This window comes from Oryx dammah, unplaced genomic scaffold (genome assembly GCF_014754425.2).
Source record: "Oryx dammah isolate SB20612 unplaced genomic scaffold, SCBI_Odam_1.1 HiC_scaffold_26, whole genome shotgun sequence".
In the NCBI taxonomy this organism is placed as follows: domain Eukaryota; kingdom Metazoa; phylum Chordata; class Mammalia; order Artiodactyla; family Bovidae; genus Oryx; species Oryx dammah.
The window spans coordinates 67,097,392-67,125,279 of record NW_024070210.1 but is presented as its reverse complement, the minus strand read 5'-3'; the positions used below and the strand labels follow the sequence as shown (position 1 = coordinate 67,125,279).

Genomic DNA, 27,888 nt, shown 5'->3' with positions numbered 1-27,888 from the left:
AATCCCCTAAGATGAAAAGGACATAGAACTGTTCAACTTCAGCTTCTTCAGCATTAATGGTTGGGGCATAGACTTGCATTACTGTGATGTTGAATGGTTTGCCTTGAAAACGAACTGAAACCATTCTGTTGTTTCTGAGACTGTACCCAAGTACTGCTTTTTGGACTCTTTAATTGACTATGATGGCTACTCCTTTTCTTCTAAGGGATTCTTGCCCACAGTAGTAGATACAAAGGTCATCCAAACTAAATTCACCTATTTGCATCCATTTTAGTTGATTCCTAAAATGTTGATGTTCACTTTTGCCATCTCCTGCTTGACTACATCCATTTACCTTGATTCATGGACCTAACATTCCAGCTTCTTAAGCAATATTTTTCTTTACTGCATCAAACTTTACTTTCACTACAAGACATACCAACAACTGAACGTCGTTTCTGCTTTGGCCCAGCCTCTGCATTCTTTCTGGAGCTATTTATCCACTCTTCTCCAGTAGCATACTGGGTACCTACCAAGCTGGGGGGCTCATCTTCTGCTCTCATGCCTTTTTGCCTTTTCATACTGTTCATGGGGTTCTTGAGGAAAGAATAATGGAGTGGTTTGCCATTCCCTTGTCCAGTGGACCACATTTGTCAGAACTCTCCATAGGAAGTCAGGAGATACCTAGAGTAACAGGCAAATTCGGACTTGGAGTAAAAAATGAAGCAGGGCAAAGACTAACAGTTTTGTCAGAGTTTTGACCAGTGTTATGACACTGGTCATAGCAAACACCCTCTTCCAACAACACAAGAGATGACTCTACACATGGACATCACCAGATAGTCAACACCGAAATCAGACTGATTATATTATTTGCAGCCAAAGATGGAGAAGCTCTAAACAGTCAGCAAATACAAGACCGGGAGTTGACTGTGGTTCAGATCATGAGCTCCTTATTGGAAAATTGAGACTTACATTGAAGAAAGTAGGAAAACCACTAGGCCATTCAGATATGTCCTAAATCAGATCCCTTGTGACTATACAGTAGAGGTGATGAATAGATTCAAGGGATTAGATCTGGTAGACTATGAAGAATTATGAATGGAGGTTCGTAACATTGCACAGGATGAATTGACCAAACCATCCCAAAGAAAAAGAAATGCAAGAAGGCAAAGTGATTATCTGAGGAGGCTTTACAAATGACTGAGAAAAGAAGCAAAAAGCAAAGAAGAAAGGGAAAGATATACCCATCTGAATGCAGTTCCAGAGAATAACAAGGAGAGATAAGAAAGCCTTCTTAACAATGCAAAGAAATAAAGGAAAACAAAATTGGAAAGACTAGAGATTTCTTTAAGAAAACTGGAGACACCAAGAGAATATTTCACACAAAGATGGGTACAATAAAGGACAGAAATAGCAAGGACCTAACAGAAGCAGAAGATATTAAGAAAAGGTGGCAAGAATACACAGAAGAACTATGCAAAACAGATATTAAAGATCCAGATAACCATGATGGTATAGTCACTCACCCAAAGCCAGACACCACGGAGTGTGAGTCAAATGCGCCTTAGGAAGCATTACTATGAACAAAGATAGTGGAGGTGATGGAATTCCAGCTGAGCTACTTCAAATCCTAAAAGATGGTTCTGTTAAAAGCGTTGCATTTAATATGCCAGCAAATCTGGAAAACTCAGCAGCACTCACAGAACTGGAAAAGGTCAGTTTTCATCCCAATCCCAAAGAAGGGCAATGCCTAAGAAAGTTCAAACTACCATACAACTGTGCTTATTTCACATGCTAGCAAGATTATGCTCAAAATCCTTCAAGCTAGGCCTCAGCAGAACATGAACCAAAAACTTCTAGATGTCAAGCTGGATTTAGAAAAGGCAGAGGAACCAGAGATCAAATTGCCAACATCTATTGGATCACAGAAAAAACACAGGAATTTAGAAAAACATCTACTTTTGCTTCATTTACTACATTAAAGCCTTTGACTGTGTGGATCACAACAAACTGTGGAAAATTCTTAAAAAGACAGAAGTACCAGACCATCTTACTTATCTTCTGAGAAATTTGTATGCAGGTCAACAAGCAACAGTTAGAACCAGGCATGGAACAACAAGCTGGTTCAAAACTGGGAAAGGAGTATGTCAATGCTGTATATTGTCACCATGCTTATTTAACTTACATGCAGAGTACATCACAAGAAATGCCAGACTGCATGAAGCACAAGCTGAAATCAAGATTGCCGAGAGAAATATCAACAACTTCAGATATGCAGACGATACCACCCAAATGGCAGAAAGCAGAAAAGAAATAAAGAGCCTCTCGATGAAGGTGAAAGAGGAGAGTGAAAGAGCTGTATTAAAACTCAACATTCAAAAAATGAATATCAGGGCATACAGTCCCATCACTTCATGGCAAATAGATGGGGAAACAATGGAAACAGTGACAGACTTTATTTTCTTGGGCTCCAAAATCACTGCAGATGGTGACTGCAGCTATGAAATTAAAAGATGCTTGCTGCTTGGAAGAAAAGCTATAACAAACCTAGACAGCATATTAAAAAGCAGAGACATCTCTTGGCCAACAAAGGTCTGTATAGTCAAAGCTGTGGCTTTTCCAGTAGTCATGTACAGATGTGAGTTGGACCATAAAGAAGGCTGCATGTCAAAGAATTGATGCTTTTGAGTTGGGTGCTGGAGAAGACTCTTGCAAGTCCCTTGGACAGCAAGGAAATCAAACCAGTCAATCCTAAAGGAAATCAACCCTGAACATTCACTGGAAGGACTAATGCTGAAGCTGAAGCTCCAATACTTTGCCACCTAAATGCCAACAGTTGATACACTGGAAAAGACCCTGTTGCTGGAAAAGATTGAAGGCAGAAAGAAAAGGGGGTGACAGACGATGAGATGGTTGAATGGCATCACCAACTCAATGGACATGAGCTTGAAAACACTCTGGGAGATAGCAAAGGTTAGGAAAGCCTGGAGTGCTGCAGTCCATGGGGTCACAAAGAGTCAGACAAACTTAAAGACTGAACAACAATAAATGTGAAAGGTTTCATTTTACTAAACTTCTTGTTTCAATAGTCCTTATAGTTACTTTCAGTATCAACTTTGTTGGTCATGAAAGTTCAATTAACACACCAATAAAAACTTTCCTATAAGTTCAATTCAGCTCAGTTCAGTTCAGTCACTCAGTCGTGTCTGACTCTTTGCGACCCCATGAATCGCAGCACGCCAGGCCTCCCTGTCCATCACCATCTTCCGAGTTCACTCAGACTCACGTCCATCGAGTCCGTGATGCCATCCAGCCAGCTCATCCTCTGTCGTCCCCTTCTCCTCCTGCCCCCAATCCCTCCCAGCATCAGAGTCTTTTCCAATGAGTCAACTCTTCTCATGAGGTGGCCAAAGTACTGGAGTTTCAGCTTTAGCATCATTCCTTCCAAAGAAATCCCAGGGCTGATCTCCTTCAGAATGGACTGGCTGGATCTCCTTGCAGGCCAAGGGACTCTCAAGAGTCTTCTCCAACACCACAGTTCAAAAGCATCAATTCTTCGGAACTCAGCCTTCTTCACAGTCCAAGTCTCACATCCATACATGACGACAGGAAAAACCATAGCCTTGACTAGACAGACCTCAGTCAGCAAAGTAATGTCTCTGTGAAGAAAGTTAATACGGCCACGATAGGGAAGCAAAGGTGTGCCTGCAAACGGGACCCTCTGCTCAGGCAGAACGTACTTGCAAACAAGATGTTCTGCCAAGGAGTCTGGACACAGCCTTGAGTTTAATGGTCCCTTGCAAATGAGGGAACATTCCCTTCCTGTGATAAGGAGGAAGAAAGGGCTCTGCACAGACTCTGCAGTAACCAGGAATTTCACTCCCTTTTGCTGTATGATAACATTTATGCACATGCGCTATACTAAAAAGGCTTAGTCATGTGGTCTGGAATTCTGCCAAGGGGGATATATAAAAATAAACCGCAGCTTGTTTGCGCAGTTCTTTTCCTCCGGCCGGAGTTGTGTCTTTGTCTGTCTCTTGTGTGTGTGTGTCTTGTCTTTGTGTCATTTCGCTCACAACATCTGGCGCCCAGCATGGGGCTCAAGTGAAACTGAAAGGGTGAGTAACCCCGGGAGGATTTTATATCCATAGCAGGAGAACTTTCGGGAAAATCATGGGGAATTCCTCATCATTATGGACACAATACATGGAGTTGGTCAAAGGACTTCTCCACTCCACAGGCATTAAGGCTTCGACTCGCCTATTGAGTGAGCTCTTTTGCTTGGTGGAGAAATATTGTTATTGGTTTCAATATCAAACTAAGTTACAGTTAAATTTGAAGGAGTGGAAAATAATTCAGAAAGAATTGAGAAAGCAACATCAGAAGGGTAATGTGATCCCTTTGAAGTTGTGGACTTTATGTAGTGCTGTAACAGAGGCTTTGACTTTGCTCTCTACTGATAGTGAAACTAAATCTAATGTTTCAATGACGGAAGAGGCAATTTATGAGGATGTGCCAAATGTTGGTGGGGCTTCTGCACCGCCTGAAGGTAAGGATACAAGTGAGCCTGCTCCTGTAAATGGTGAGACATCTGATAGTTCGGAATCAGATTCGGAGGCTTCTTTGGTTTCGTCAGAGGAAGGCAAAGAGATTTAAAAAATGACCCATCTATTCCAGGAGTGGTGGAAATCCCATAAGGAGGAGAAAAAACCTACACCTTCTGCTCCTCCTTATGCTTCTCTTTTCCCCACTGAGGCTGATCGGCCCGATGTAGGCCGGGAACATTGTCAGCTCTCCTTTCCTTTGTCTATGCTTCATGACGATGACTTACCTGCTCCCCCTGGTGGATTTATCGATCCCCCACAATTATTTCCTATTCAGAGACAGCAAAATGCCAATGTGATAAATGTTCAATATACTCCTTTGGAATATAAATTTTTTAAAGATCTTAAAGCTGCAGTAGCACAATATGGTCCTCAATCCCCCTTTGTTTTGGCTATGTTAAAATAATTGAAAAAAGGCAAATTAATTATTCCGTTAGATTGGGAATCCATTGCCCAAGCTGTCTTGGAGGGTTCTCAATGGTTGCAACTTCGTAGTTGGTGGGAAGAAGCTAGAAAGCAGGCTCGGATTAATAAAGGACAAAATCCCCCTGGTCCTCTCGAGGACAAGCTAATGGGAGAGGGCCATTATCCAGCTTTAAGAGAACAGGCTCAATACTCTGACCAGAAATTACAACAAGTTTGCCAGGTCTTCTTAGGAGCATGGCGCCGTGTGGTGCCTACTGGCCACGCCCAGCCTTCCTTTGTTAAAACCATACACGGCCCCAATGAACCATATACTGATTTTCTAGCAAGATTAAGGGTGGCTGTGGAACGAGCTGTAGGGAGGGATGAGATTTCAGAGATATTATTACAAGCCTTAGCATTTGAAAATGCAAATCCTAAATGTAAGGGTATACTGGGCCCATTAAAGGGACAAGATGCATCTGTGGCTGAATATATCAGAGCCTGCTCGGGAGTAGGAGGAACAGAGCATCAGGCTAACGTCTTTGCTACAGCCTTGGCCAAAGCTATGAGACCACAAAAGGGTTAGGGTTAACTGCTTCCATTGTGGAAAACCTGGTCATATAAAAAGAGAGTGTCAGAAATTAAAAGCTGATCAAGGTGCAATTCCTAAAGACAGATCTCTTGCTGGGAAAAATAAGACTCCTCCTGGACCTGGCCAGCGGTGCGGGGAGGGGCTTCATTGGACTAATGAGTGCAAATCTAAAACAGACAAAATGGGCAACCCGATACTGAGAAACTATCCTGCGGGCCTAAGTCCTTGGGAGCCAGGAACAATACCGGGGACTTCTCCTCCCTGCCCTCCTGCCGTCCCACCTACCCCAACCCTGTTCCCTTCCAACAACCGTTAATGATTTTGGATTTGCGGTCTGCTACTTCAGGGAGTGCTACTGCTGATTTGCCGCTAGCTGAGAATGTTCTTTTGTCACCAGGAGAAAGCACTTACAAGTTAAAAACAAATGTGTTTAGACCGCTGCCTAAGGGCACTTTTGGCTTGATATTAGGCCGTAGCAGTGAGGCTTTGAGAGGTCTAACCATAATTCCTGGGGTAATAGACTCTGACTACGTTGGGAAAATTTTAATTGTGGTTTCTACTTCTACCACGCTTTCATTGTTGGCTGGGGAGTGTATTGCTCAAATACTTCTCCTACCTTATCATCCTTTTTTGGCTCTTCCTAATGAACAAACAGGAGGCTTTGGCAGTACTGGGCGACATATATTTTGGGAAATGCTTATCAAAGATTCTCACCCTGTTCTCTCCCTGATTATACAAAGAAAAAAAAACTTTGAGAGACTAGTAGACACAGGGGCAGATGTTTCAGTCATTTCTTCTCAACAATGGCCCCAAGATTGAAATTTTAAAAAAAGCCCTCTAATGCTGATGGGACTGGGCTCAATTGCAGATGTCTGGAAGAGTACCCATCCCTTGCAATGCCAATTCCATAATGGAAGATCAGTGTTTGTTACCTTTTATATTGTAAACATACCTATCAATATATGGGGAAGAGATCTTCTCTCTCCTTTGGGGGCTTCTGTAACCATCCCATCAAAAAACTAGTAGCCACTGCTCAAATTCCTCAAGCACTCCCATTGAAATGGTTAACCAATACTCCAAAATGGGTTGAGCAGTGGCCATTACCACAAATGAAGCTCGAGGCATTAAAACAATTAATATAAAAACAACTCCAACTTGGTCATATAAAACCCTCTACCTCCCCTTGAAATTCTCCTGTTTTTGTTATAAACAAAAAATCTAAAAAATGGAAAATGTTAATCGATTTAAGAGAGGTTAATAAATGTATTAAACCTATGGGAGCATTACAATTGGGACTCCCCTCTCCAGCTCTTATTCCTCAAAATTGGTCCTTAATGGTGATAGATCTTAAAGACTGTTTTTTTTACCATTACTCTACAATTACAAGATAGAGATAAATCTGCTTTTACAGTTCCTGTTCTTAATCATGCTCAGCCTGTTAAGCATTATCAATAGACAGTCTTACCAAAGAAAATGATAAATAGTCCTACCTTATGCCAAAAATTTGTGGCTCGTTCTTTACGACCCGTCTGTCAAAAAATATCCCAATTATATTTTATATCACTATATGGATGATCTCCTATTAGCAGCTCCTAGTATTGCTGAACGTGATAAACTCTTTCTAAAAATACAGGAGGCTTTAAGACAATACAATTTGCAAATAAAAAAAAAAATTCAAAAAGACTTTCCTATTTCGTATTTAGAGATGGTATTGGAGCAACATAGAATAAGGCCCCAAAAGTTGCAAATTCAAAGAGACCACCTCAAAACCTTAAATGATTTTCAAAAGTTATTGGGAGATATCAATTGGCTACGCCCAGTACTTGGGATTCCTACTTATCAATTACGACATTTGTTTTCTACTTTAGAGGGAGATACAGCTCTGGATAGCCCCCAGACATTAACCCCATTGGCTTTACAAAAACTTCAATTTGTTGAGCAACGACTAAATAAAGGCTTTTTGACTTACCTACATGCATCTCAACCTATTTCGTTTGTAATATTTCATACCCCTTATTCTCCATCTGGTGTAATCGCTCAAAAAAAAAAGATTAATAAAATGGGTTTTCTTACCTAACAGCTTTTCCAAAAAATTGACCACATATATGGATAAATTAGCATTCCTTATACAAAAAGGTCGCCATCGTATTCTACAATTGTCAGGATGTGAACCACACCAGATTGTTACTCAATTAACAACTGCTCAAATATCTCGATGTCTACAATTTAACAAAAACTGTCAGACTTCTCTTGCCTCATTTCCTGGTTCGTTTTCTAATCACTATCCGTCATCTAAATTGATTGATTTTCTTCAAACTAACTCTATGATATCTCAATCCCCAATTTCAGATGTTCCCATTAAGGGACCCACTATTTTTACTGATGCAAATAAAAATACTGCTGGATATTGGACCCCGAAAAGTTCTAAGGTTCTCCCCGACTCATTTTCTTCTGTACAGCCCACTGAGTTGTGGGCTATCTATTTAGTCTTGCAAGATTTTCCCCGATTGGCAAGATTTTCCCCGACTTCCTATTAACAGTTTCAGATTCTCGATATGCTGTTCTCTCTTGTCTACAGCTTCCCCATGTCTCCCTTCCACTGACTCTTAAAACAGCTATTGAGAAATTGTTTTACCAAGTACAACAATTGCTCTTGCAGCGTTCAGAGTTAATTTTCTTTACTCACATCCATACACATTCTGCCCTTCCTGGACCCTTATCATTCGAAAATGCTACAATTGATGCCTTACTTTATCCTATAAAAGCAGCAAAACAAAAACATCTCTTACAGCATACCAATTCCAAAGGGTTACAAAAATCTCATGCTATCACTCAATGACAAGCTCAAAATATTGTTCGTTCTTGTTCCATATGTGCACCCTTTGCTTTGCCGTTTACCCCACCAGGTGTCAACATGAGAGGACAACAAGCAAATCAGATATGGCAAATGGATGTAATTTACATTTCTTCTTTTGGACAACAAAAATGTGTCCATCATACTATAGATACTTGCACACATTTTCAATGGGCCACTGCATTACATTCTGAAAAGGCTGACACTGTTATTACTCATTTGTTATCTTGTTTTGCAGTTATGGGATTACCAACTGAAATGAAAACTGATAATGCACCTGCCTACCAATCCACAAAATTAGCTCACTTTTTATCCCAATACCATATAACTCATACTTTTGGTATTCCTTACAATAGTCAAGGGCAAGCTATCATTGAAAGGGCTAATCGTACCTTGCATAAATATCTTAAAAAAATAAAAAAGGGAGAACAGGAGAGATTTATGAAACCAAAAGCCATTCTGAATAAAACCTTACTTACCCTAAATTTTTTGAATATTTGGAGCAAGGGAAATCTATCAGCAGCAGAGTTGCATTTTCAAGGGAAAAAGAGGATAAGAAGATCTTGAATACGCATATTTGGTATAAAGATAAAGAAAAAGGTTGGATCCCAGCATCATTAATATATCTGGGACGAGGGTATGCTTTCATTTCTGTTAATAATTACAGGTTTTAGACCCCAGCGAGATTGATCAAAATCAACAATGGCTGATCCTTTTGTTCAAAAGTTTCAAGAGCTTACTATGCAGAGAAGCTTTACTTTCCTTACAAGGGAAGCAACACCTCCTACGTGAGGTCAAATGAAGAAGTTGACCCAGGAAGCAGAAAAGACATTAATGAAGGCGGGGCAACCTCTGAATCCTACCAACCTTTTGCTTGCCATGATGGCGGTGGTAACATGTCAGGTAATCAGTGTATCGGCAAGTAATTATACATATTGGGCATATATACCTAATCCCCCATTGGTAAGAGCAGTTTCCTGGGGGGAACCAAAAGTGCAGGTATGCACTAATGAGACTGCCTTCTTTCCCCCGCCAGCTTGCAGGGGAATACAACAACTATCTCCTCATAAACAACAATATAATATTAGTAATTTGACCATTGCAGTGGAAGGTATTCCTTTGTGCATAGGAGGACATCCTTTTTGTCTGTCCACCAGGGAACATTCACATCATTCCTATAATACATGGAGGGTAAAGTATAATAATTATCATTTTGCTACTTTTACTGTGCTTGTTTCTACCAGGGGATTTAACACCTCGACAAAACCGATGGACATTCATAATGGAATACATATGTCACTATGTCCTGTTAACTTTTTTGCTCCTTCTCTAGAATCTTTGGAATGGGAATGTTGCCGAGGTCATCAACCCTTTAAAGTCATAAATTATTCTGGGTCTATCACTGTAGATTGGAGTCCAGATCATGGGCAATTCTTAGAAAAATGGTCAAATAAATCTCTTAGGTGGCATCGTGCAAATAGTACTTTGATGGGCAATGGTGATGAAACAGTTAAATGGCAGCAATTTGCACTTGTCCCTCCTCAATTACAATTGCAAGGATATCCGCACATTCAAGGGGATATCTGGAAACTATGGGCAGTTTCTGGTAATCTCACTATCTGGTCAGGAAACTATACTCTGGATAGTGGCGACTCCTCGGGTCCATTTCATGTTAATTTACATGTTAATAAATCTTATTCCACAATGGCATGTGTAAAATATCCTTTTGCATTGTTATATGGGAACTGGACTTGGAATGATACTGTGGGGTCTGTATCATGTGATTATTGTAACCTAACTCAATGGGTAAATCAGTCTTGGTGGGAAGGATTTAAAAGACAAGCTAATAACTCCATTTTTTTGTTAATAATTGTTAAAACTCAGACAAAAGTATGGTTACCTATAAATCTGACTAGGCCATGGTCAGATTCTTTTGCTGTTTCTCATCTAGTAACCGCTGTGCAGACTTTGCTACATCGATCTCGACGTATGTTTGGTGTGGTCATTGCTTCGATTCTAGCAGTTGCATCAGTAACTGCAACAGCAGCAGTGGCAGGCCTCGCATTACACCAAGGAATTCAAACAGCTGATTTTGTTCGGGACTGGCATAAAGACTCTCATTTGCTATGGCAACAACAGCGAGGTTTGGATGTACAACTTGCTACCAACATGCTCAATCCTCAACATACCGTTTCCTGGCTTGGAGATCAATTAGCTGTTTTATCTACACGAAATGTATTGAAATGTGATAGGCATTCTTCTCAGTTTTGTATAACACCTGTACCATTTAACATGAGTGAGAGATGGGAAAGAGTAAAACGATCTTTGACTGGACATCAAAATCTCACTACGGAGATTATGGACCTGAAACAACAAATTTTATCTACTTTTAGCAGGACTTTACCTGATATTACGGGGTCTGATTTGCTAAAAAGTCTTCAAGAGGGAATGAATAACTTAAATCCATTAGGGCATGTATCCACACTAATTGGGACTACATTTGGGAACACTGTGTTTATATTACTTTTATGTTGTGTTGCTTTTCTAGTCTTCCAACAATGGCGGAAAGGAAAACAACTAAAGCACAAAGCAGAAAAGATCCAGACCATGCTACAATTCATTAAAGCAAATAAAAAAGGGGGAGATGAAGGAAGTTAATACGGCCAGGATAGGTAAGCAAAGGTGTGCCTGCAAACAGGACCCTCTGCTCAGGCAGAACATACTTGCAAACAAGATGTTCTGCCAAGGAGTCTGGACACAGCCTTGAGTTTAATGGTCCCTTGCAAATGAGGGAACATTCCCTTCCTGTGATAAGGAGGAAGAAAGGGCTCTGCACAGACTCTGCAGTAACCAGGAATTTCACTCCCTTTTGCTGTATGATACCATTTATGCACATGCGCTGTACTAAGAAGGCTTAGTCATGTGGTCTGGAATTCTGCCAAGGGGGATATATAAAAATAAACCGCAGCTTGTTTGCGCAGTTCTTTTCCTCCGGCTGGAGTTGTGTCTTTGTCTGTCTCTTGTGTGTGTGTCTTGTCTTTGTGTCATTTCGCTCCCAACACTCTGCTTTTGAATATACAATCTAGATTGGTCATAACTTTTCTTCCAAGGAGTAAGCGTCTTTTAATTTCATGGCTGCAGTCACCATCTGCAGTGATTTTGGAGCCCAAAAAAATAAAGTCTGACATTGTTTCCACTGTTTCCCCATCTATTTCCCATGAAGTGATGGGACCAGATGCCATGATCTTCATTTTCTGAATGTTGAGTTTTAAGCCAACTTTTTCGCTCTCCTCTTTCACTTTCATCAAGAGGCTTTTTAGCTCCTCTTCACTTTCTGCCATAAGGGTGGTGTCATCTGCATATCTGAAGTTATTGTTATTTCTCCTGGCAATCTTGATTCCAGCTTGTGTTTCTTCCAGTCCAGCGTTTCTCATGATGTACTCTGCATATAAGTTAAATAAGCAGGGTGACAATATACAGCCTTGACGTACTCCTTTTCCTATTTGGAACCAGTCTGTTGTTCCAATTCAGGTCATATGAAAGAGCTGCTCATAAACTTTATCATAGCCTGCCATTAAATATGGCCCTATTCTATTTTTACAATTTTCCTCTGTTCCCTTCCGGTTAATCTAGAGACAAGTAGTAGACCCTTGATCACAGAAAGGGTTTTGTCTCAAGTCATTTGCAAAATTTCAAGCTCCTGTCCCAATCCAATCCAATAGCAAACTCGGAATTCCACCTCCACATTTATCTGAACCAACCAGTGTCTTTGCCCTCTTTGCAAATCTCAATAACCACTACTAGAAGAGCTTTTAAAATTACAGAAAACATAGAAACATTACTTTTAATATCCACAAGCTTTAAGGTCCATGTGATGCCAAGTTGAGACTAGGAGAACTATCCTGGTGGTCGGTGCTGGGCTGGCAATTAGGGATGCTCACACTCTAAGTGACCCCTCCCAAACAAGAATATTGCAGAAAGCTTGGTTTGCATTCTTGCTTCAGCAAAGTTCAAGTCTCCAAATTGTCATGTGTCTTTGTGTTCACCAGCATGAAGTCAAAACTTTGTATTAATCTATAAATGCCACTGATCTTGCCTACTATTCCCTACAAAGGCCCAAGCTTTCACACATCTAGCTCTTTTTACAAAGTATCTTCTTTCTATAACACCCACCCCCATCTCCATAAAGGAAAGCCCTACTCATTTCCCAAGACTCAACTCAGATTTCATTTTCCACATAGCCTTTCCAGATCCCTCTGCTATAATCCCTACCTATTTTGAACAAAGTGCAGCACTTTCTTTGTACTTCTCTCATGTCCCTTGTTTTTTTCTGCTTAATATTATCATATTTGGTTTTTAGTCCTTTCCCACTAGATCAAAGCTTGACTCTATGGGATTCCCTGATGGCTCAGATGGTAAAGAATCTGCCTGCAATGAAGGAGACCCAGGTTCGATCCCTGGGTCGGAAAGATCCCCTGGAGAAGGAAACAGCAAACCACTCCAGTATTCTTGCCTGGGAAATCCCATGGACAGAGGAGCCATAGATCAAAAGCTTGAATCTATATTCTACCTTTAAAAGAGTTTTACTCAGAAATTTGTTTGCATTTAATTAAATCTGGATTTGTTTTTTTCGAATTGACAGAAGAGTTAAAATTAATCTTCCAACATCACTGACCAACATGGCTTTTAAAATCTGGTCAGGATTTTATAAGCATCAAAATAATAATTAGCTCACTGCTTTCCACTTAGTATCCAAATAGAGAAAACTAACTGCAGCTATATGAATGGATGTATGTCTCTGGCTTTTTGAGCAGAGAAGAAATATTGCCTATGAGTATCTACACAAGATTGCCCATAAGTGTTCCATTAGAAAGGCAGATAAGCGTTGGGGAAAAAATCCATTTTACTAGGAAAAAAATAACAGTGGTGTATTCGTTTGAGTGAACTCCAGGAGATGGTGATGGACAGGGAGGCCTGGCATGCTGCGATTCATGGGGTCGCAAAGAGTCAGACACTACTGAGCAACTGAACTGAACTGAACTGATTCTTACAAATGTAGGTTGTGTGTAATTATACCTTTTTCTTTCTTCTGCCCTAGAGTTCAGAGACTGATGTGCTGTTCTAGAAAAGTTACATAATAACTTTTCTTTGGCTGGTTGGAAAACACTGGTGGTGTTCTCACTAGAGGGATGATGCAAAACTTTAGAGAAGTTACAGAAAAATGAGGGGAAAAATAAGTATAAGTGCCAGGATTCTGAGAAAAGATCAAGGAAGGTCTCATTCCAAGAATTTCCACTTTCACTATATTTTCATTTCTATGAGTTCTTACTGGTTCCATTTCAAATCTTCCTTTGCCATACTCTCAAAAGTCTCTTTGATTTCTTTAAATATATTAAGCAGACTTATTTTACACTCTGAAATAGACTATTCCAAATTGCAGTTTATGTGGAACTGATTCTGCAGTATGTTTTTTCTATTAATTCATGCTTATGGTGGCTTATTTCCTTATGGTTTTTTGAGGGGAGAAGGGGATCTTTATTGTGAATTCATAGGAATTCTGCAAGGATTTAAATTGTATTCTTCTAGATGAGATTTCCCTTTCCTTCTATCAGGACTCAGGAGTACTGCCAACCTAAGACCGCTTGCAACTGAACATTCAACTTGGGCTTTCTCAGGCCCTACAAGTAGTGTGAACTCAAACCCAAAACCTACCTTCATGCAAGCTAGTAGTTAGAAATTCTCACGGAAGACTTCTTTTCCATTCCACCCACAACCAAAGCAGAGATAGATACAGACAGATAGATAGAGAAAGGCAGATACATACATACACACACACACACATATACATACATACATGAGAATGCAAGGTCTCTACCACTCCCCCTCCAGAGCAAGTTTTTCCTCCTTCCCTGAGGTTTTAATCAACGGTTGCCAGTTCCTCAGCCTCAGGCTCTATGTCCTGAGCCCCCTACACATGGCCTGCTAAAACCCAGGCTTTGGGCCATTGGAGATCATTAGATACCTCAAGGACAAAAGTTGGCTCCAGTGGCTGCTTCCCCCTCCTGATTCATACCGCCCTTTCATCTCTGTTCTCCAAGACAGTTCCTTATGTTTCTGCCAGCTCAGCAATGCTTTTAAAATTACTTTTCAAACAACACATCTTATCCAGCATACTTAGGTTTTCCCTACTGAGAGGATATTCTCTAGTCTGCCCTATAACTAGAAGTCAAATCCACCTACTTAGAGACCTGGCACAGAAAACAAGGCTATTGTCTTCCCCTATTTCTAAGTATAAAACTTTATATGATTCCAGTCAGTATTTTTCACCTTGTCTCAGCTTTTTCAGCATCCTTCCATGGCTGTCCTCCACATGGCCCAACTGGTTCTGCTCTGCCCCCAGTTGCCCAGAATGAATGTGGTCCCCAACCTCACATGGGTCCTTCTGGCCTCACCAGAAGAGGTCAAGAATGGACCTGTAGTCAGTGTTCCTCCGAGAATGGCCTGCTAGCAATGCCAGGCCTCAAACTCATTGTTAAAGTCCTGCTATGAGAGAAAGAGATATGCCAGAATTTCAATCAGCCATGTCACTAAGCAAGCTTTTCTTGATGAAGTAAAAAGTACACAGATTTATGTTTTGGTCACATTTCCTTATCCCACCAGTAGCAAATAGTTCTCTGACCATCTACACTGAGATCACTGCTTTAGATAATCCCTGCTTTGGCCAGAGGGAGTCTGAGATGGTAACCAGAAGCAGAGCTAGGATCTGAAGGTCTAGTGAAAAACTGTACCAGCTGTAGCTGGTTGAAGAAATAACAAAAAGCCTAAAGACTATCTATGAATACTAAAAGGGGCTACCCTGCTGACTCGATGGTAAAGAATCAGCCTGCTAATGCAGGAGACCCAAGAGATGAGGATTTGATCCCTAGGTCAGGAAGATGCCCTGGAGAAGGAAATGGCAACCTACTCCAGTATCCTTGCCTGGAAAATCCCATGGACAGAGAGGCCTGGCAGGCTACAGTCCATGGGGTCACAAAGAGTTGGACACAACTTAGCAACTTAACAACAACAACAATGAATACTAATAACATTTCATTAGGAAAGAATCATTCAATCATTCACTAAGAATTTAATATACTAAAAGAATGATACTAAAAATGAAATCAGGTGTTGAAAATAAACAGTATTCCTACTCCAAGTTAACATTCAAGTAATAGGCTTAGTTTTAACGTCTAAAATTGTCATAATTTTTATCTATGCACTCTAATTTTATATTGACAAATGCTATACTGGTTAACTATATTTTGTGAGTATACATTACAACTTTAATAATATTTATTTTACTTTATCTCTCTCTCTTTAGTTGCTAAATCATGTCCAACTCTTGCAACCCATGGACTGGAGCCTGTCAGGCTCCTCTGTCCATGGGATTCTCCAGGCAAGAATACTGGAGTGGGTTGCCATTTCCTTCTCCATTTACTTTATATAATTATATTTAATTATATCCTTCAATGTGTTATTGTTTGCTTATTTCTTGAAGTATGTCCATGCATTGGTCCCATCCATGACACATGGTCTCAACCAGTGAATTCTGAAAATCAGTTCAGAAAGCAAAACGAGTTATGCTAAAATCTAACTAGCTTTATTATCTATTCCTAGAGCCTCTCTCAATAGTAAAGCTTTAAGGAAAAACAAAGTTTTTCAGTATTATGAAACAAAGCTGCCATCAAAATTTTCATTTTGAAAATGACTTTCAAGATATGGCACATTATCATTCAAAAAAGGCCCCATACCACACCCAATCATAATATCAAGTCCACATTATCATAATACATGTGAACAGTCAAAAAACAGAAGAAAATATCCTTCATACTTATAAAAATACTTTTGTTATATAAACAGAATACAAGATACATTTACAACTCTTCTTGTTCCAAAATGGATTTAAAACTGAAATTGACTAATATATTTTATAAATGGATTAAAAATGATAACTGAAACAAAGGAAGTCAATGAAAAAACATCTAATTATCTTTAACATTCTATTTCCAAAGCACTACCACTATCTGTTTTCAATTTATCCTACACTATACTCAAATATCACATGTAACCAATATCTTTTCAAAGGTTACTGGCTCATTTATTCACTCCACAATAATTTCTGAATATCAGCCATGTACATATAATTGGTACATGCTGTTTCTCAACCATTAGATGATACTATTCAGTTGCAAGAAGTTTTGTCAAATTTCTGCATTGTTTTATATACATATATGTTCATGCACACACAGAAATATATGTGTAAAAATTTTATGTTCTACTTATTTGTTTCAAAATATATTTCTCTGTCTATGATTATGAGAGCAAACTTTTTATGTTCCACTTGTTTCAAAATGTGTTTCTCGGCCTATGATTAAGAGAAGAAAATTTTTAAGATTTGTTTAACTATCAATGTATAAATCTCACTCTCAAAATTTCTCAACTAAATATTTTGTAACATCATTGCACATACCTGCCATCACCTACAGAAGAAAAACAAAGGTTACATAAGCTATAAAAAAATACCAATTTTAATGTGTCAATGTTATTTTATCCATCTTCCTAAAAGCTATTACAAATGAAAATATAAAGATTAAATGAACCCTACAGTTCTGAACAATGACACCAAAGAAAAAGTGTAATTACTTTTCCAACTCAGGCCTTACTTAGTTAATGTATAAATACTAAAGCTTACTAGTTAGTCTTCTAGTTTAACCACAAACATGTTAGGTTTGTTTGGAGTTCTGTTGAATTCAGAAAAGATGTATAAACAATGACTGCTGAACAGTTTAAGAATAAAGCCCACATTTGTGAGTAGCCCCAAACCTTAGCTGAAAATTGACTGAACTATACAGGTGTGACCTAGAGAGGTTGGGTTTAATGAAATGTCCACAGGTTTAAGTGTCAAAAGAATTGGGGATTGGCTCAAGTCTATCAATAACTAATTGTGAGTCTTTGAAAAATCCTTTAGCTGTTCAAGGCATTGGTTTCTGATCCATGGAACTGGCCCACGTGACCTCTAAGGCCCCTTCAGCTCTCACATTCTATAATTCTGATTCTATGGCATGTTTATAGCAACTGAAGGTAGACCCTCCATCCATTCACTGAGCAGAAGAAACCTTCCAGTCTTCTGATTGGGGTCTGTGTATTCTTGTACTAGGTTAAGTGGCAAGAGCATGTCGAAATAAGAATCAGAACACAAGGATTTATCACCCTTTGTGAACTGCATTCTTATCTTCAATGCTCAGCAACAAGACTTCAAGTACTAAACATTTTGATGCAATCGTGACAATGCAGTTCACCAGACAAGGTCAGGCTCAGTGGTTTCCAGGAAACCAAAAAGCAAAAGAATGTAGAAAGAAATAGTAGAGACTTCCAAATGATGAAAAAAATAAATTAAGTTCAAACTGAGATTCGAAAAGAGACACAATAAAGACGTAAAAAGTACGGTCGGTGTATTTAGAATGAATGGAACCATGGAAAGCAGTTCCTGACAATAGTAACAAAACATCTTTGAGAAAATTTTATCATTAAAGGAGTAAATGAGATAGATTACATTGACTACTCTTTCTTAGAAAATGCAAAAACTAAAATTGAATTCTTTCGTGAAAGCTAGAATTATTATGCAACTTCATTAAAGGAATTTTTATCTAATCCTAGAAATTAAAGATGTTCTTTATTTTTTAAAACATCATCTTAGTTTTAATATCACAATGGAACACTTGATACCTCAGAAAAATAAGACTAAACATGAATTATTTCTTTAAATTACCCAAAAAGTTCATCATTACATTAAAGAATTAAAATGTATATAAATAAAACAAGAAAATTAGAAATTGCCTCAATTATGATTCTTTCTTTAGGAGTAAATAAATTTTAATACAAAGTGGAAAAATAAACCTAAGCTATTAACACATGTGTTTCCCTTCAGACAACTGTCAGTATATATACATATACATTACGTAGTTATAGCTGATACTTAGAATCCATCTAGAATTTTTTTAAATAAATTCATTTTCTCCATTTATTTATTTAATTTTTGACTGTGTTATGCAGCATGTGGGATCTTAGTTTCTTGATTAAGGAACTAAAACTCTGCACATTGGAAATGCAGACTCTTAACCACTGGACCATCAGGGAAGTTCCTAGATTTTTTATGTTTTATAAAACTCATTTCCAATCAAAAGTCCTTTACTGACAAAATCCACATACTTGTTATTTTATTAGTCCCATGATAGTATTAAATGGGTTACAAGTGAGTGAAGTGAAGTCACTCAGTCGTGTCCGACTCTTTGTGACCCCGTGGACTGTAGCCCACCAGGTTCCTCTGTCCATGGGATTCTCCAGGCAAGAATACTGGAGTGGGGTGCCATTTCCTTCTCCAGGGGATCCTCCCGACCCAGGGATCAAACCCAGGTCTCCTGCATTGCAGGCAGACACTTCAACCTCTGAGCCACCAGGAAAGCCCATTAAATGGGTTAAGGTTGTACAAATGCTTTAACATTCTATTTGAGAGCATTTAAGTTATTTCTTTTTTAGTTTGGTTTGGGTGTTATTTCTTCAGAAATATTTCTAAAACATTCTTTAGAATTATGTAGATCAAAAATATAAAAAGTATAATAGTTGTTGCAATAACAACTGAACCACTGCATTCCAAAAGGAAAGCAACCAATCTTAAAAACTGGGCTTCCCAGAAAAATCTGCCTGCCAATGCAGGAGACATAAGAGACAAGAGATGTGGGTTCAATCCCTGGGCAGGGAAAATACCCTCGAGTAGGAAATGGCAACCTACTCCAGTACTCTTGCCTGGAAAATTCCATGGACAGAGGAAACTGGAGGACTACAATCCATGGGGTGCCAAAGAGTTGGACACAACTGAGAGACTGAGCGATGGCGTTCAGCAATGACATTCATACCAATGACGTTCAAATATTACTGTACCCACCTCCACAGCTCTCTATAGTAACATGATCATATCACATTTACCAATGTTTTTTCTGGTCTGATAAATGTAAATAGTGCCTAATGGTTGCTTAAATATGAACTTTAATCACTAGTGAAGCTGAACATTATTACTTGTGATGACCCATTCTATTTTTCTAAATGTATAAATACCACCTATTGAAGGACAATAAGTAGCAATCTTTTGTATGCATCAATGTATTCCATATTTTTAAACATTAATTCTGTTTACAATTGCAACAAGCATATAAGTTAAAACATAAAAGTATGAGAAATAATATAAAAATCACTCAAAAACCCAACAAACTTATCCCTTTCAATAGCTTATGCTATAGAAAGTGAATTTCCTTTTTTACCTCCCCATCTATCCCATCCACACTAAAAGAAAAAACACTCTTAAACATTTGATATATATCATCCTAGGATTTTTCCATGGCTTTGTTTATAAAAATGGAATAATACTCATCATTGTCTTATGAAACAGACTCTTTTTCCTTCCTATGGTATCACAGACATCTTTCTAAGATATATAGATGTACCTCATTCTTTTGATGGCAGTATAGGATTCTCTTACAGTAAAGATAACTTATTGAAACCAGGTTGAAGAAGGCAAAGGGGTGCCAGCTGCTATCCATGGTGTGGGTGGGTGGGTGGGTGGGTGGGTGTGTGTGTGTGTGTGTGTGTGTTTGTTCCTTTATTTATTTTCAAAGTTGTTATTGAATGTGTTACAATATTGCTTCTGTTCCATGTTTTGGTTTGGGGCCTTGAGGCATATGGGAGCTTAGCTCCCCAACCGGGGTCTGAACCTGTACCCGCTGCATTGGAAGGTGAAGTCCTAACCACTAGACTGCCAAGAAGTCACCTGTTTCTTTTTTTTTTATTTTAGTTATGGTCTCATAGGTACCTCCAATTCCCTTTGCCTCCTTGATCTTCCAATGCAATCACCCAACCTCTCCTCAACCCTGCTCGATTCACAACCCATTTTCTCCATTTCTGGTGGACTACAGAGGGCCGTCAGAGAAGATTCCAAGTCTTACTAGCAGGCACCATTTCATAGCTAGGGTTTCCAATCTCTGCTGGGCGGTCATCACGATTCACTACTGCTTCCTTCTCAACCACATAAGGTCTATTCCCATCCTTTCCTACCCTACTTCAAGGCCCTATACCACTCTACCCCTTATCCTGACCATATGGCTTGACCTCTAATTTACAGAGAACATTCGGGCATGACCACTCTCACCTTCTCTTCATCTCTGAACCTCCCCTTCTAGGCCATCCTTCCCTGGTTTCATCCTAAGTCGGGAAAAGGGTATCTTGATTCTTCTCCAAGGCTTATCTCTCCATCTTCAGTTTCATCCTCTGTACTATATCTGCCTCATCCTTATCATAGAAACAAACTTATGTAAATGCCATATTAATAATGTTAATAATAACAATAATACTAACAACATTTACATAGCACTTGAAATGTATCAGACCCTGTTTGAAGCATTTTACATGTGTTAACTAATTTAATCTTCATATCAGCCTATGAGGTAAGTATTAATTACAACTATCCCCATCTCACACATCTAGGAACTGAAGCACTGAGAGGTCGAGAGACCTGTCCAGGATCACACAGATACTAAGTACAGAGTTGAGACTCAAACCCAAGTAGTCTGGCTTTTAACCACTATGTCCCACGTATAGAAGCTTACGTAACGTGACTATAACCCAGGTGGGTAATGTAAAGCAAAGTGGGGTTAGACGGCAGCGTGGGCAGAGAAGCTAGCGAGCACCAAAACAAGGGAAAGGCACTCTCAGAGCTAGACGGGAAAGTCAGCGATGAAAGGTACCAGAGGGCACCATATGAAAAATGATGGAGAGGGTACTTCTGGCATTTGTTGCCTATTCTATGAGTATGGCTAGTTCCATTTCCTCCTGATTCCATCATCTCAAATTATCTCCACACAAGTAGTTTGCCTGACAGATCATGGCCAAAGCCAAAGGGAATCAACTAGATGAGAGGTGAATGGCTCAGCACGAACCTTCCCCTACATGTGAAAAAGAGCCCAAAGCACAGCACCTTCACATACTCACCATACATAAGCCGCTTACTTGTGCTAGAGAAACTGACCTACACCATCCACATCCAGCCATCTTTTTATTTCACTGAAGTATAGTTGGTTTACAATGTTGTGTTAGTTTCAGATGTACAGCAAAGTGATTCAGATAAGATATACACTCTTTTGCAGATTCTTTTCCATCACATACTATCACACAATATTGAATATAGCTCCTTGTGCTATACAATATGTCTTTTTTGTTTATATATTTTATATATAGCAGCATGTTTCTGTTAATCCCAAACTCTTAACTCATACCTCCCTTCCCGCCTCTCTCCTTCGATAACCATAATTTCATCTTCTTTGTCTGTGAGTCTATTTCTGTTTTGTAAATAAGTTCATTTGTATCACGGCTTACCATTCCACATGTAAGTGATATTATATGATATTTTTTTTCCTCTAACTTCCTTCATTTAGTATGATAACCTTCAGGTTCATCCATGCTGCTGCAAATGGCAGAATTGCATTCTTCTTAGTGGATGAGTAATATTCCAGTGTACCTCATCTCCTTTATGCATTCATCTATCAAGGGCCATTTAGGTTGTTTCCAAGTGGGGTGTGCGTATCTCTTCAAATTAGGGCTTTCATCTTTTCCAAATATATACCCAGGTGCTGTGCTCAGTTGTGTCTGATTTTTTGCAACTCCATGGTGTGTTGCCCACCAGGATCTCTGTTCATGGGGATTCTCCAGGCAAGAACATTGAAGTGGGTTGCCATTTCCTTCTCCAATGCATGAAAATGAAAAGTGAAAGTGAAGTCGCTCAGTTGTGTCCAACTCTTCACGACCCCATGGACTGCAGCCTACCAGGTTCCTCCATCCATGGGATTTTCCAGGCAAGAGTACTAGAGTGGGTTGCCATTGCCTTCTCCCATACTGAGGAAACCCTAAAGATTTGTTTTATCTATGCTGCTTCTAGCAGCCATGGCTTATTCTTCCTCTATTTACAGAGCTGGTACTCAGGCCCTTGTATGTCCACTGAATTTCATATTACATTTGTGAGCCTCACCCTCATTTCATAGTATCTTCTTCCCCTAGCTCCTAAGAGCTAGATCCACTGCTACCAATATCACCACCACCTCCAGATTAAATCAAATCCTACTGCCTCACACAATCTTAACCAATATGGCAAATGTGCATCTCCAGCCTCAGGCTACCATCAGACACATTGGATTAAATCACTTTTCCAGCCTTCACTGATAATAGGTCCTGGGATCCAGGCGGCTCCAGCAGTGCCCCTACAGGGCGCCGACATTGCTCACATTCAGCTCACTCTTTCCTCCTTCTTTCTCTAAGAGTGGTGTAGATTTGATCCTTTAATCACCAGTTCAATGGCCACAGATTACTTCTTTTACATAAATCACTGATCTTGCAACAATGTTCCATTGCAACAGAGACAATAAGACAAACTGCAAAATTAACCATTTACAGAAACTATCATTTAGAAAACAAGAGTCTCTTGTCTTTAGGTAAGAGGCTAACATATGGTGGCTCAGACGGTAAAGAATCTGCCTGGGTGTGGGAGACCTGGATTCGATTCCTGGGTTGGAAAGATCCCCTGGAGAAGGGCATGGCAACATACTCCAATATTCTTACCTGGAGAATCCCAATGGACAGAGGAGCCTGGCAGGCTCCAGTCCATGAGGCCACAAAGAATCGGCCACGACTGAGTAACTAAGCACAGCACATACGTAAATGACAGTGGCAGGTTCTCCTAAAGAGTTACTTAATTTCCAAAAGAATCTTCAATAGAAGATTTAAACCCATTAATACCACTCGTTAGGAAGCACATAAACTGAGCTTTAGACACTGTAAGTAACACCATCTCTCATTAAAAATAAATATGCAAAAGGGCAAAGGCCAGCTAGCCCCACTCCTTCGACTTTAAAGTAATAAAATTAAGTCTCTAAGAGACTAAGTGACTTATTCAAAGCAAAAGATCAGGCTACTGACAACACAAACAAAGACTCCAGTTTCCAGCTTCCCAAACCACAAAGTACCTAGAAGTCTAAGAGGTACAACAGGCTTCACAGAGTTTGAAACAGACCCAAGATCATCCCTCAGAAGTACACACAAAGTACACAGTATGCTTCATAGGACATTATGAGACACTAAGCAATTAAAACATAAAGACAATACAGATCAATACTCATGGGCCTTTATCTGCCAGATATCAGTTTCTGTTGACCATAAAACAGAAAATCATGAAATTATCATTTACATGAGAGCTCTAAATATTTTTCCCATGAATGCTAGTAAATACAATAAATTTGCGCATTTTACTTAACAAAAAATAATGCTAATCAGAAAAGAAAAGCAAATAAGTGCCATAAAGGCAGTGTAGCACGGTTGTTAGAAGCTAACCACTTAATCCCTTTCTCTTCTATTTAACAGCTGTATAACCCTGAGGAAGGTACTCAACCTCTCCATGCCTATATCTCCTCATCTATAAAATGAGGATAGTAGTGTTTACCTCACCCTGTGGTTGTGAAGATAAGTCAATAAATTGTAAACTATATGGAACAGTCCCTGGCATGTAGTAGGAACACAATAATTGTTTTTCTCTATTCATTTTTTTGCCCTTCTCTATTTACATATTATTCCTTTCCACTTAGATAATCAAGCAACTCTTGGTATTTATCATATTTCTTTAAGTCTAGCCAACCACCAATATGACATTGGAATGAAATGAAAGATTTTCTAAAGGAGCCAGGTTTTCAGTCAAAAACTAAATAATGATAAGAGACATGGCATAAGACAAATGGTCAGAAATCAGGAGAACTGAATCATGGATAATCACAGGCTCTGCCTGCCTTGAACTGGCATGTGTAGGGTGAGAAATGCCAACTGTTCTTAAAACCAGTCAAATCACAAACATTTTATTTACCACATCAAAGTTTGCAATGCCAATCACCACCACAACTACTAGCCAGAAACACCTTTGTACTTCCTAAACATTCCTACTTCTTTTACTCATATCAACAGTCTCAAGGAGAAAAAAACATCCCTCAGAAAACAAGAATAGAGGTTTCCCTAAAACATAATTCCATTAAATTTCCGATGAAAAGTAAACAAATCATGAATAACAAAGAGAAGCCCATGCAGTTGCCTGACCCTTACTGCCGCCGCTGCTGCTGCTGCTAAGTCACTTCAGTCGTGTTCGACTGTGCGACCCTACAGACAGCAGCCCACCAGGCTCCCCCGTCCCTGGGATTCTCCAGGCAAGAACACTGGAGTGGGTTGCCATTGCCTTCTGCAATGCATGAAAGTGAAAAGTGAAAGTGAAGTCACTCAGTCGTGTCCGACTCTTAGTGACCCCACGGACTGCAGCCCACCAGGCTCCGCTGTCCACGGGATTTTCCAGGCAAGAGTACTGGAGTGGGGTGCCACTGCCTTCTCCCTGACTCTTATTAGGTAGACCTAGATACCCTTTAAGCCTGAGCCAGTGCTGCTGCCCACAGCGGCAAATAGGAAGAGCAGTTCAGCTGGACATGACCGTGAGAGGTGAAGAACCTTGGTCAGGATTGGTGGACACTTGAAGAGCTCTGAGGAGACCAGAATCTAATCAAAGTCACTTACCTGATACTTACTCTCATGGAACAGCTTATGAAATGGAATACGAGAGAAGAAAGTGACAAGACTATAAGAGGTTAGACAGGAGGTAACGATGCTGATAGAAGAACTATACAAGTAGGGACAAAAAAGAAAAGATTTTCAAAAACTCAAAAGGAACAGTGGTAAGACAGAGCCACAAATAGAAGTACTGGTTAACACTTAAAGAGTCCTGAAGTTCACTCAAGATAGTAGGATTTAGTAGGAAACAGAAAGTAAATACTGCTGACGATTATGATTGACCAGCCCTGGGAGACGATGTAGGTAGAATCATAAGTTCAGCCTTGCCATGATTCATTTTAGGTTAAAAACCAAAATTAAACATGCTGCCAAAATTCAGAAACATCCAATGGGTAGCTGGAAAAATCACAATATTACACAGCATTTCTAACAGTCTTTAAGCTGATTTAAGAGTTTTCTCTTATCAGCAAAAATGCATCTTTAAACGGCAAGCAATTAAAACATGAAATAGGCTCAAGATGAATTTAGGATGTATTAATATTAATGAGTATTAATATTAACTAAGATCATGCATCTGGTCCCATCACTTCATGGCAAATAGATGGGGAAACAATGGAAACAGTGACAGACTTTATTTTGGGGGGCTCCAAAATCACTGCAGATGGTGACTACAGCCATGAAATTAAAAGACACTTGCTCCTTGGAAGAAAAGTGATAACCAACCTAGACAGCGTGTTCAAAAGCAGAGACAGTACTTTGCCAACAAAGGTCCGTCTAGTCAAAAGTATGGTTTTTCCAGTGGTCACGCATGGATGTGAGAGCTGGACTATAAAGAAAGTTGAGCACCGAAGAATTGATGGTTTTGAACTGTCATGTTGGAAAAGACTCTTGAGAGTCTCTTGGACTGCAAGGAGATCCAACCAGTCCATCCTAAAGGAGATCAGTCCCGAATATTCATTAGAAGGACTGATCCTGAAGCTGAAACTCCAATACTTTGGCCACCTGATGTGAAGAACTGACTCACTGGAAAAGACCCTGATGCTGGGAAAGATTGAGGCAGGAGGAGAAGGGGACGACAGAGGATATCGAGATGGTTGGATGGCATCACCAACTCAATGGACATGATTTTGAGTAAACTCTGGGAGTTGGTGATGGACAGCAAAGCCTGGTGTGCTGCAGTCTAAGGGGTCACAAAGAGTCAGACATGACTGAGTGACTGAACTGAACTGAATATTAATGATTAATAATATATTTTTATGAACCAAAATTGGGAGTATTTGAGCTTTAAGTTCAATATGTAAAGATGATCTTATACAGAATAACTACCAAATTTTTCCACACAAAAAAAGAATAGTTATGTCTCTTAAGACACAGAATATAGACATATGGATCATTATTCTGACTTCAGATATTTCACAGGTTTATTTTGTCATATTAATTAATTATAACACTACTTTATGTTCTATGAGTTACACTTTTAGCTTTTATTCAAATCCTTACTGACAAATCCCCATGTTTTCCTGATGTAACACATGAAAACAGTCATAAATTAGTCAAAGGAAATTGAGACCTTTTCATACAATCAAATGGTTACTTTAAATAAAAAAAGACTTACCACATTTTCCTTCATCTTTCTTAGCTTTTCATCTATTTCTCTCAACCGATTCTGCTGATCCCGTTGTTCTTTGGTGTTTTGAAGAACCTTTTCTCCTGGAGTTACTTCTGTATTTCTATCATCACCATTAAGGTCAGGTTTCTAATTTTAAAAAAAAAATTCATACACAGGCTGAAACTGTACCATCACACATTTTTCCAGAGTAACTGAGCCCTGAAGGTTGGCTTTGCTTCTCATACAATATTCCTCCTCTTCAAAATAATACTTAGAAATAATTCTCTAAGGTCTTCCTATTTGGTGGGGGAAGGTCCAATTGTACATAAAACAAGAGGTGGTTGTGCAACAATGAGAAGAGAATTGGGCTTCTCAAAGTCAGGAGTTTTGAACTCTGGCTTTTCCTGGTTCCTGACTGAGATGGCCTTAGGGGAATCAAAAAACCTCTCTGAGCTTTAACTTCTTCATCTGCAAAATGATTATAACTTTAAGATCTAGCCCCAAAGTCATCACAGTACATCACACGCATGCATAAATCTTAATAACTAACAAATACAGGCTGAAGATGTCCTTTGAAAAGAATAAACGTTATGCAATGGAAGTATCTCATTAGGCTTCAGTACTATCAGGAATATTTGAATTGACAGAACCATATTCTCCCAAAGTTAGTATTATTTGTAGATAATTAAAATGGATATTTCTTGACAGAAATCTGGTCTTGTGTCTATAACTAAACTTCCTCCATTTCCACCACAGATTTCCTACTCTGTATTGTCATGAGGTAACAGGCAAAAATGACATTTTTTAAGTTGCCTTAGGCAGAATCTGCCCACATTCTCATTCCTTAAATAGAGTTGGTCACCATTTCACTTTTAACTCCTTTTTCAATGCCTTTTTCATCAAGGCCTTTCTCTCTTCCTCACTGCCTCCTCATCATTCACTTGAACTAGTAGTTTTCAGACTCCGGTGTGCTTCTGTGTCACCTCCAGAGCCTGTGAAAACATTCAAAGGCTCAGGCTCCACCCTGGAGACTCTGACTCAATAGGTAAGAACTAGGGACACCTGAAAAAACAACTGCTCAAAAATTCGAGAACTACTGACTTAAAGCACAAAGTCCTCACTCCTTCATGGCTCTTTAGGCGCGTCTCTTGCTGCTTGGGTCTCAGAC

The 27,888-nt window shown here is 39.4% G+C and overlaps 1 protein-coding gene across 3 annotated transcripts in view; it reads right to left on the bottom strand.

The window, feature by feature from the left end:
• Positions 1-27,888, bottom strand: part of FSIP1 (fibrous sheath interacting protein 1) — a 215,925-nt gene that overhangs the window by 121,971 nt on the left and 66,066 nt on the right. For all 3 annotated transcript variants that reach the window (XM_040226965.1, XM_040226968.1, XM_040226967.1), the window contains one exon: positions 26,727-26,867. In XM_040226965.1, the coding sequence (XP_040082899.1) occupies positions 26,727-26,867 (141 nt within the window). The remainder of the gene's footprint in view (positions 1-26,726; positions 26,868-27,888) is intronic.